The 11,970-nt window shown below is 43.1% G+C and overlaps 1 protein-coding gene across 1 annotated transcript; it reads left to right on the top strand.

Annotated features, from left to right (window-relative positions):
* Positions 1-654: 654 nt before the first annotated feature.
* On the top strand, positions 655-6,710 carry LOC136489463 (putative disease resistance protein RGA3). Its single transcript, XM_066486091.1, has 3 exons — positions 655-1,852; positions 3,696-6,086; positions 6,606-6,710. Exons 1-3 carry the CDS (start codon positions 734-736, stop codon positions 6,708-6,710), a joined length of 3,615 nt encoding a protein of 1,204 aa, XP_066342188.1. The 5' UTR covers positions 655-733.
* Positions 6,711-11,970: the final 5,260 nt, after the last annotated feature.

Consider the following 11,970-nt stretch of genomic DNA (forward strand, 5'->3'; position numbering starts at 1 on the left):
TTAGCCGGCGAGTGGATAAAATAGTCATGGTGGCAGGCATGACTCATGCAATGACATGTGCTATATAGTGGCATGGAAAAAATCTTATAAAGACCGATATCATTTTACATAATATGATATCTTTTTGGTCATTTTATTTTTTATCAGAAACAGGCAAGTTCTCATTTTGTGATTTTAGCACAGCGGTTCTTACTGTTTGTTCATTAGTTATTAACATATCGTTTCTGGCTTGAATAGACACCTGTGTAGTGGTGTTCTACCTCAAGGTTGAGTTGCTCAATCTTCTTTGTTTTACATTTTAAGGAAATACTTGCATTATAGCTATTATTGGAAAAACAATTTTGACAACAATTAATTATCTTTATTTTGAAGATATTTTATATAAATTGGTAAGGTGTCGCCTCCCAGATCATGTAGATATTTTTATATTTTCCAACAAAGAGTGTAAGTAATATGAATGGTCGCCTAGTGATGTTCTTGGCTATTGATGCAAACAATTTTTTCATATTTAATAGAAATATGAAACAAAAACAATATTTCTTAATTTGTGTGTGACAGTGTGTAGGGATATATTATAGTTTGATCATTCTTCACTAAGAGATTTCAAGTATCTAGCATGTTCTTATTTCAGTTTGTTGTTATTGAATTGGTTATATTCATCATAATTTTATACAATTTGATGCATCTTTGCTTAGTGTAGGCTCCTACTAAGAACTAAATCTAACTCTTGCAGATGCCAGGAGTTCTCTCATGTCTCCCAGTGGCATACAAGAAGATTGCTATGGCTAATAGGATGAAGAGTTTGAGAGAAAAACTGAGGAAAATTGAAAAACAAATTGCTATCTTTGACTTCAAAAAGGGCAGTAATACTAATAATGAGCAGCCTTATGATAAACGTGAAACAACATCATATTTGCCCGAAGAACCATTGATTGGAAGGGACGGAGAAAAGCAGGAAATCATAAAGCTGTTATCTGCAAATACCAACAACGATGAGATAGTGATTGTCACTATATGTGGCCTTGGAGGTATGGGTAAGAGTACTTTGGCAAAACAAGTTTACAATGATGCCCAGTTCAAAATGTATGATCATCGTATATGGGTTTATGTGTCCCAAGACTTCAATTTGAACAAAATAGGAAGCTCTATCATTTCTCAACTACCAAGCGAAGGAGGTCCACAAAATATGGGAATACAGCAGGTGATAAACCAATGCCTTGAAAACCTACTCCTAGGCAAGAAGGTTCTGATTGTTTTAGATGACTTATGGGAGGAAAAGATGACCGAGTTGGACAAACTGAGAAGAATGCTTCAGGTCAAGGGCAGTAAGGTAGATGTCGTAGTAACTACACGCAAGGAACAGATTGCAAGGAAACTTTCCACCGGTGAACCATACAAGCTACGACCTTTGGAAGATGATATATGTTGGGAAATAATTAAGAGATCTAGCAGGTTTGAACTGAAACCTAACAAACAAAATATGGAGCAAATAGGATTGGATATTGCAAAGAAATGTGGAGGTGTGCCATTAGCAGCTCAAGTAGTTGGATCCTTGCTACAAAAAATAGATGATCTGTCTGGATGGATTGAAATAAATAGCAGTGATATCTGGAATATATCTTCTGAAGACAATGATGTGCTTCCATCCTTGAAATTAAGTTATGAAAGGATGCCACCACAGCTCAGGGTATGCTTTTCCTATTGTTCCATATTCCCCAAAGGCCATAATATTGTCGGAGATGATTTGGCTCAACAGTGGATTGCTCTAGATTTTACGGAGCAATCAAAGGCAAAGGAATATATCAAGCAACTTCTGGGAATGTCCTTTCTTCATGTTTCAAAGTTGCCCTCGGTATGCTACATACAACTTCTGGAACACTACTTTTTCCAGATGATTATAACTATGTTGATTCCTATTGTACGTCATGCTTTCATATAGGCATGTTGCATGCATAACATATACACTATATAGTTGATGGGCCTTGCTAAGGTACACCCTTATGCCTAGCACTTGTGCTGGACCTGGTTCAAGTAATTCACGTTCAAGACCCCATGCCTAGCATGTAAAATAAATAAACAATTTAAATACCAACACGTTCACGTTTCAATTTAAGTAAATAACTAAAATACACCTCAATATTTGTCACACTGAACAAAAAAATACAACTCAAGTTTAGCATCATGGGATAAATGACAACTCCACATAGATCAATGTGTTGAAAAAACAAGACATGTATGTATGGAACAGTCGGCATAGACCAATTAATTAAAAAAACGTTACATGTTATGTTGAGAAACATTCATATATATGCCTTTGCATGTTTGCATGCATGTTAGATCTAATTTATAGATACTTTACCTAAAATTTGGCTTACCTTCCTATTTCTCAAAATAATAAAGTATAGTTCTCTTTTTTGAAGAAACAAAGCACAGTTCTCTTATTAACTGTCAGGAGGTAATATGTAATTACAACCATCCAGATCAACGGTCCATAGTTACTTGGGTGTACCATAGCAAAACCCATAGTAGATAATTAGTTGAATGATTTTTCCCTTATGCATTTCTAGTTGTGGTAAAAAAAACACTAAGTGGCAATATGCTTGCCCGGAAGTACATATTTTATCTAGTCCTAAAAAGCATGATATATACAATCAAATATAGTTATAGGTAATATCATGCAGCATGTAGCTTCACTAAGTACTTTTGTGGGTCTTTTTTTAAAAAAGTACTTTTGTGGGTCCCTCTCAAACGACGCTGGGAACATGTCTTGTATTCACCAAACAATCCAGTTCGTGTATCCTTCTTCATTCGGTGGACATTCTGGTGATCCTATTCACAGTGACTTCAACTCGTGCGCCACCTCTGAGCACACTATATGATCCCATGACATTGTTCTTATCTTCCTCCGCTATGCATATACACACACGCTATGCATTTGTCACTGTGTGGAGTAGTCACGAATGGTGGCAGTTCATCCTGTAACAATGGGTGGCTGTGGTATGGAAACTATAACCACACTCAACACAGCCCTGTTTTTAGAATCTAACGGACCAACAAAGGTCTAAAGTTCATAAACTGAAGTTTCTTTGGCCATTTCAGCCATACTTCAATGCCCAAATATATGAGCATGTTTATAGGTTGGAACCTGAGAAAATTATTTTTCACTAGTAACATATAAATGAGCATATTTACTAGTAAATCCAACAACCATAACAATTTGGGATGTAGCTGCAGCGCTTCTTGGAGAACTTAATGTTCTTAATCATATTAGTGGAGCTGTTTACATTCTTTGTATTTGTATATAAAAAATTTCTTAATAATGCAAAGAAGAAATTTTATACTTGCATAATTACATATTGTTGTATTCTACTTACTCTGGTAACAAACAATAATTTGTACATATCGTTGTATTTTATACTTCCAATCTAGGCAGTTAGTAGTCCCTAGTGTATATCTTTGATTGGACTTTTGTCTTACAAGCTTAGGATATATAATTATGATGCCCAATTAATTTATGATATAATTGATATTGAAGATTAAATATCATAGACTTAATTACCTCTCTCCATTCTCATAAGTAAACAGGGTTTCCTTGCAGTTTATTTGCATCTGATCGTTGGACTTTACTTCTCTTTATAAAATGTGAGCATTAGTTGACATTTCTAATCAATATTGCTCTATACTTGTCCTTTCAGACTTCTCGAGAGCAAGTGGTGCGGTACACCATGCATGACCTGGTGCACGACCTGGCAAGATTGACAATGGATGACAAGCTAATAGATTTCAACGCACAGCAGAGAAATACACGTGGCCAGAAATATTGTTGCTATTCATTGCTAAAAAATTATGACCAGACAATAAAGTTGGCAAGTATTTTGCCTTCCAAGATTAGGGCACTTCGCTTCTCAGATAGTGGCGAACTGCATATCCAGAGTGGTGCATTTTCATTTGCGAACTGTCTGCGTATTTTGGATTTCAGCGAATGCTCAGGTATATTGTTGCCAGCTTCAATTGGCAAATTGAAGCGACTGAGGTGTCTTATTGCTCCAAGAATGCAAAATGAGAGTCTCCCGGAGTGTATCACTCAGCTAGGAAAACTGCAAAACCTAAACATAAATGGATCTTCTCAGATTTCTGCACTGCCAGAATCAATTGGCAAGTTTGGATGTCTGAAATATCTATGTTTGTCTGGTTGTTCTAGTATATCGAAACTGCCAGAATCATTTGGGGACTTAAAATGTATGGTGCATCTTGACATGTCAGGCTGTTCTGGGATAACGGAACTGGAAGACTGGCTTGGTAAGCTCAGGAATTTGCAGCATCTTGACTTATCTGGATGCTCAAGTGTAAAAGCAATACCTGAACCGTTGTGTGGCCTCACACAACTCCAATATTTGGACTTATCATCTTGTGAATGCCTTGATCGGCTACCAGAAGCTATTGGAAGTCTCATGGATTTACAATATTTAAACATGTCAGCCTGTCACCAAATCAGAGAACTTCCAGAGTCACTGATGAAGCTCCAAAATTTGTTGCATCTAGATCTGTCATTCTGCGCCAGCATGCGGCACCTGGGAGGTGTGCGTGGCCTCACCACACTACAGCACCTGGATATGTCAGCGGTAGGGTTATTTGATATTGGTGTTCAAGATTTATCATATGTTTTGGCAAACCTCACCAATCTCAAATACTTGGGCCTAAGTAATATAATCATGCACGGCAGGGGTAGTTATGTCTTCCCTTATGGGATCGTTGGCCTTACCAATCTGGAGCACCTGGACCTATCTTATAATGATAATATTGCATCTCTTCCAGAAAGTTTTGGTAACCTCAAAAGATTGCATACACTGGATCTTACGAAATGTTATGATCTTAAGTCCCTACCAAAGAGTATAGGTACACTTGGGCTGAAGACTTTATTGCTGGATGGGTGCTCGGATGAACTGCTAGATCAGGCCAGTTCCCTGGTAAATTATTCACTAATATTACCAGTCTTCAGGGTTCGTGCTGATGAGGTCAATGGTTGCAGCAATCTTCATCAACTCGAGAATGTCCATGTCAGTGAGTTAAGAATACGTTCTCTTGAAAATGCAAGGTCTCTAGAAGAAGCAGCTAAAGTTAAGTTGTCAGGCAAACATAATCTGTCCAAGTTAACATTGGCTTGGTCTACTGAGCGTGCGGAACAAATTTTGAAGGACAAAGATTTGTTGGGACAACTAGTGCCACCAAAAGGCCTGAAGCACATGCATCTCCAAGGTTACAACTGTACAAGCTTTCCAGGCTGGCTTATGGATATTTCTTGTTACCTCACAAACCTTGTTTATATTCGACTGCAAGATCTGCCTACGTGTAGCAACCTGCCACCACTTGGACAGTTACGGCACCTAGAAAAGCTGGAGCTCTGTAATTTGCCTGGCATTAAAAGAATCGACAGGGAATTTTGTGGTGGCAAAGGAGCATTCCGTCAATTGACATCCTTCTCCATCTCAAGTATGTTTGGGTTGGAGTGGAATACAACATACTGTGTTGAGGATGGTGTGGAGGAGTTCATGTTCCCTGTGCTGGACCGTCTGGAGATTGAATACTGTCCAAGGTTGAGGTTGAAGCCATGCCCACCAACATTTCGTGATTGCATGATATCTAGGAGCGACCAAGTTATTTCATCATTGGAGGAGGTAGACAGAACCAGTCATCACTGCTCTTCCTCTAGTGGGGCCATCAAATTGGATTTGACACTACGGGGCGACTCCTGCATAAGGCTATTTCACCACTTCCCTCTACTCCGAGAGTTGATAATCTTTGGATATCACCTGACAAACGTGCCGGAAAGCATGCGGCACCTCACTTCCCTTGAGTCGTTGACGTTGCAATGCGGCGATAGCATATCCGCACTGCCTGAGTGGCTGGGCGACCTCTCCTCTCTAAAAAGCCTTGTCATCATTGACTGCTATAGCATCACGTCATTGCCTCCATGTATACAGCACCTCCCCAAACTTCAGAAGCTAGAGATTAGATACAACCAGGAACTGAAGGAGTGGTGTGAATCGGAAGAGAACAAGGCGAATCTGGCTCACATAAACGTTGTAGTAAGTTCACTACTGAACTGCACTATACTATTTTCAGCCTTCAATATTTTCGTAATACAACTACATACTTGCTGTTTCTTTCCGGCACGTTAATTATCTTCGGTTATTTTAATATACAGTACATGCAGTTTTCCATTTTAGTTGCTATTATTATATATAGAATAATAGGGCAAACTGACACCACCAGTGGAACAAATTATGAAATTTCCCTCCGTCTCTCTTACTTGCATTAATTAGGTAGCATGCCTAAACGGCATCATGCAATCAGTTTCTTTCTGTTAAGAAAGATAGAGTAGCATAAGCCAAATACTCCTATTCGACAAAAAAATATCTGTGTTGATTTGTCCGGAAAAATGAATATTTAACTATGTTGAAGTACTGATAGTCAGAGTAATAGGTGCACAAACATGCATGCGAGTTATTAATGTACTATGCATTGTACAGATTTTTTTGGCCAAAAAATAATTACCGTCCTTCCAACAGAGTTGGAACGATAGCTAATCAGTACACACTCTGCAGGTTTTCGAGGAAGAGGAAGAGAAAGAGGAAGAGGAAGAGGCGGAAGAGGAAGAGGAAGAGGAAGAGGAGAGAGGAAGAGGAAGAGGAAGAGGAAGAGGTGCCTGACGTCGTAGCTGTGCATGAGCCGGGCCCTGAGCTGCCGGCGACTGGCCTGGTGACCGACACCATCACGCCAGTCCCTAAACATGATGATGATGTGGCAAGTGCGTTTGCCACCCTGGCTTTGAACGGCCCCCTAGTTTTCTCTCTGGGCGCCCCTACTGATAAAGAACATGAGAGCCAGGCATGTAAACGCCGTGTCCGGCACCACTCAGCTCCCTGCGGACAAGGCCTCCCGTGTTCAGAAAGCTAAATTTGACTTCTCTGATGCGTCTCGACGCCTTCGTACTGTCCTTGTTCGTTCTCATCTGCTCTCTAACCCTATGTCCTCCTCAGGTGACAATGAGAACCTCATCGAGGTCTCTCAGGTGCGGCGGCCTCGCCACCCCTGGCGGAATGATTGACCCGCTGCTCGTGCCAGTTGTGGAGCATCGTCACCACGACATGCCGTTCTGGTGCGCCTGCTCCCTTCACCAAACTAGTAGGCATCGGGCCTGCAATTTTGGTCAAAGGCGAAGTCCTGTAACTAGCTACCCCTTGCCTTTTTGGCCTAGAAGTGTCCTTAGGCCATGTTTAGTTCACTCCAAATTCTAGAATTTGACACTATGTAAAAAGAAGATTCCCCGTCACATCAAACTTGCAGTACATGCATGAAGTACTAAATGTTGACGAAATCAAAAACTAATTGCACAATTTGGTTGTACTTTGCGAGACGAACGTTTTGAGCCTAATTAGTCAACGATCAGACAATTATTACCAAATAAAAACAAAACGGCGCTATAGCTACAGTATAACTACAGTGTTCCTGCCGGCGCCGAGTCTGGGCAACTAAACACGGCCTTAGTACAGTTTGTAGTTTTGGATCAGTCTGTATCCCTAGTTACCTTTTATGTCTGAAGTTCAGACCTTGTACTAGTGAGCATGTGGAGGCTCGCGTTGTAAGCTTGACCAGCTCTTCCTGTTGTATGAGCGGTCTGTTGTCCGGTTGTTCTGGTATATCCAAATTGCCAGTCATTTGGTGACTTAAAAAGTATTGTGCATCTGCACATATCAGGTTGTTCAGGGTTAAGACAACTGCCAGACTCTCTTGGTAATCTCAAACATCTGCAACATCTTAAATTATCTGGATGTTCTAGTGTAAAAGCAGTACCTCGATCATTGTGTAGCCCAACACAACTCCAGGCCTTGTTTAGATCACTTCCAAATTCCAAGTTTTTTCACTCTCTCTCCATCACATCAATTTTTAGCCGCTTGCATGGAGTATTAAATGTAGGTAAAAAAAATAACTAATTACACAGTTTAGTTGGAAATCACGAGATGAATCTTTTGAGCCTAGTTGGTCCACGATTGGACAATATTTACCAAATAAGACGAAAGTGATACTATTCATCAGGTTCAAAAAACTTGCAATCTAAACGAGGCCCCAATATTTGAACTTATCATCATTTGCTTGTCTTGAAGGGCTACCAGAAGGTATTGGCAGCCTAGTTGATCTACGACATTTATACATGTCAGGCTGTGAACAAATCAGAGAACTGCAAGAGTCACTCATGAAGATCCAAAGTTTGTCGCATCTAAATTTGTGAGGCTTTTACCTGTGTACCCTTAAAAAAGATGTCACACTCCTGCGTACCCCTCAAAAGTTAGTCGTCACCTACATGCCCTTGCTCGAACTTTTCTTTTCCCTCACGCCATTCCGTCGGCATTCTGTTAGGTTTTAGCCGTTTGTCTGCTCTGACATATGGGACCGGGGTAGAAAAATGTCCTCCTTGCCCTCTTGGTCACTGACATACTGGTGGTTCTCGAGGCTTCCGCGCGGCATGAACTCGTAGACGAGGAGGCGCTCCTCGTCCTCGCAGCAGTAGCCAGGAGGCGGACGAGGTGCGGGTGGCGGAACTGGCCCAGGAAGATGACCTCGGCGAGCCACTCGCGGTGGCCCTGGAAGCCCGCGGCGTTGAGCTGCTTGACGGCGACGGGCTGGGCGTCGAGGCCCGGGCGCATGCCGGCGTCCACGAAGCCCTTGTACACGGCGCCGAAGCCGCCCTCGCCCAGCAGGAAGCTGCTGGAGAAGTCGTGCGTCACGCCGCGGAGCTCGCCGAGGCCGAACGAGTGCAGCTGCAGCGGGCCCGCCATCTCCCCTCCGCCGCCGCCCTGCTGCTGCTGCTGCTTCACGCTGCCGTCCTTGTCGCCATGGTGGTGGTGGCGGCCGACGACGCCGGGCTGTTGGCCAGCGACGAGAGCCGCCGGAAGGACGCCAGCCGCCGCGAGAGCTCCGACTGCTGCGGCCGGCACCGCGCCAGCCCGTCCGGGGCCACCGCCGCGTCCTCCCCCGCGCAGCACTTGGTGGCCGACGCCAGCACCGGCCTCCACGGCTTCGGCATCATAGTCGTGCGTGTGTGAGCTAGCTAAACAGCTGTGCCGCACCGGAAGTAGCTAGCGTGCGTGCGTGTGAGCAGGTGGAGGGAATGAGCTCAGGTACGTACGGGAGTGGATGGATGCCGATGGAGGATATTTTCGATAACATTCGTAGACATACCACACTTTTTTTACATTGGTAGTTTGATCCTTTCATTTGGAGAAATTGGATCCTTTCATAGGCCGAGAGTAGTGTCTTTTTCTTTTATTTTCTGGTTTCTAACTTCCTGGTATTAGTAAACTGTTTTAGCTTTAATTGGTGACAGGTGCATGCCTTTCTTTGTTCTCATTCTGCCGCCGCCGCTGTCACCGATCGATCGGCAGGCAGGCAGGCCGCGAGTTTAGTACAGCTACAGCATCGATGCCGCCGGTCTACTGCGGAGCGACGTCGTCCGATCGCCACCCGCCACTGCTGCGGCCGAGCCGAGAGTCAGCTGTCGTGGCCATATACGTGATGAATTAAATTGTAGGCACCACAGTGCAGAAAGATGGCAAAATAATGAACTAGCCAAAGTAATGTAAGGAGAATGGTACGCCTATTTCTTGTAAAAAGATGAAGAGAGGAGAAAATTTACCAAGGTTGACACAATACCTCAATGCCAGTTCTCCCACGAAGGACTCGTTCTTTGTCAATCCCCCAGGAAAGGCATTCTATGTTTCTTCTACCTTCGCGATCTGTAAAAAATATATCCTGGTTCTCTTTTGCAATTTCCATGATCCACTTTGGGAGAGAGATTAACACATCACCAGATCCAGTCTCTCCAGACCCATGAAATGACAATACAACCTTAATAGATGTTTGTAAAAAAACACTAATTAGCCAATATAAGCAGGCCTGGTGAAAAAGGAGAAACAGGAAAGTTTTACCAAACTTTTTTTAAAAAGGATATTAATTATTTTACAACATTACACAATGCTTTTGATAGAAAATAATCATATAAACTCAGAAAGTCTAGTTCTTTTACTTCATAGAAATTGGAGGTCATAATTCTTATTACATTCGAAGAATCAAAGTCCCTTATGTTTGCATAGTTTGTAAGAATCTGTCCTCTATAGTTTGTATTTAGTAATTAGTGTCTAATTATGGACTAATTAGGTTCGAAAGTTTCGTCTCGCAATTTCTCACCCAACTGTGCAATTAGTTTTGTTTTTCGTCTACATTTATTACTCCATGTATGTGCCGTAAAATTCGATGTGACACTTTGGGGTGAAAAATTTTGGAATCTAAACAGAGCCTTAGTTCAGCGCGTACACTCTCTGGGTCAACTACCTGGCAGTGACTATTAATAATGCCCATCTGCAGTAAACAGTAATGGCATAGGGGAAACGAAAAAGTTCAGACGCCCATACAAGCCCAAGGGCAACTGAGTCATTTTCCAGAGCCGTTACCCACCGTTAGGAGCAAATGCCGACGGAATGGCGTGAGGGAAAAGAAAAGTTCGAGCGAGGGCATGTAGGTGACGACCAACTTTTGAGGGGTACGCAGGAGCGTGGCATCTTTTTTAAGGGTACACAGATAAAAGCCTCTAAATTTGTCATGTTGCAGGCGCATACGGAGAGGGTCACTGGCAGGTGTGCGTGGCCTAACCGCACTGCAACACCTGGATATTTCACGTTTATGGCAGGTTTGAAGAGCATGCACTTCGAAGGTTACATCAGTACAAGCATTATTCCAGGCTGGCTCATGGCTATTTCTCGTCACCTCCCAAACCTTGTTTCTTTTGAGCTACGTGGTCTGCCCACGTGTAGCAACCTGTTACCACTTGGACAGTTACCGCACCTAGACAAGCTGTCGCTCTGGAAATTGCCTGCCATTAAAAGAATCGACAGGGAATTCTGTGGTGGCAACGGAGCATTCCATAGATTGTTATCCTTCTAAGTCTGGCATATGGAAGGCTTGGAGGAGTGGAGGAGTTCATGTTCCCTGTGCTAGACCGTCTGGATATAACATCTTGTCCAAGGTTGAGGTTGAGGTTTAAGCCATGCCCATGATCAGCGTGACAAGCTTGTGCGCCAAATGTTCCATATAAGCCAAATTTCCACGGTCACTGACTATGTCGGTCGCTTTTCATCCCTCTTTGATCAGCTTAAAGCCTATCAACCCAATCCTGACATGCATTACTTCACCACTCGTTTCGTGGATGAGTTACGGGATGATATCAGGATGGTTGTTACATTGCAGCGTCATTCTACTCTCGATACTACGTACTCGTTGGCTCTATTGCAGGAGGAAGTGGCGGCTTCGACTCCGAAGACTGACACCACCAGGATGGGATTCAGACCACAGCACAAACCGGCGCTAGCACAGCCGCGGCTGCCTGGTGCTGACAACCAACAATTTGAATATTACTACTCCATATATATACACACAGGTACAGGTCGACCTTGTGAGCTTCTTGCCACAAAAAAGCGAGCAAGATGAAGATCACGGCAGGCGATGAATATGCTAGACCCCGCTCTGATCCGTTCGTTCGCTGGCTGGGCCGCGTGGGCCAGGGAAAAGTCATTAATGGATCTCGATGGCTTAGCCGCGTGACCCATGCCCACCAACATTTCTTAAGTGCTATATGGAGAGGAGCGACCAAGTTATTTCATCATTGGAGGAGGTAGACAAAACCAGTCATCACTGCTCTTCGTCCAGTCGAGCCATCAAATTGGAATTGATTGTATCGGGCCACTCCAGCCCGAGCATAAGTCTATTCCCTGCCCTCCGAGAGTTGCATATCTGTGGATTTCAACTGAAGAGCGTGCCGGAAAGCATGCGGCACCTCACTTCCCTTGAGTTGTTGAGGTTGACCTGGTGTGACGGCATATCGACTCTACCTGAATGGCTAGGCGACCACTCCTCGCT

The sequence above is a fragment of the Miscanthus floridulus genome, chromosome 10 (genome assembly GCF_019320115.1).
Source record: "Miscanthus floridulus cultivar M001 chromosome 10, ASM1932011v1, whole genome shotgun sequence".
Lineage (NCBI taxonomy): Eukaryota > Viridiplantae > Streptophyta > Magnoliopsida > Poales > Poaceae > Miscanthus > Miscanthus floridulus.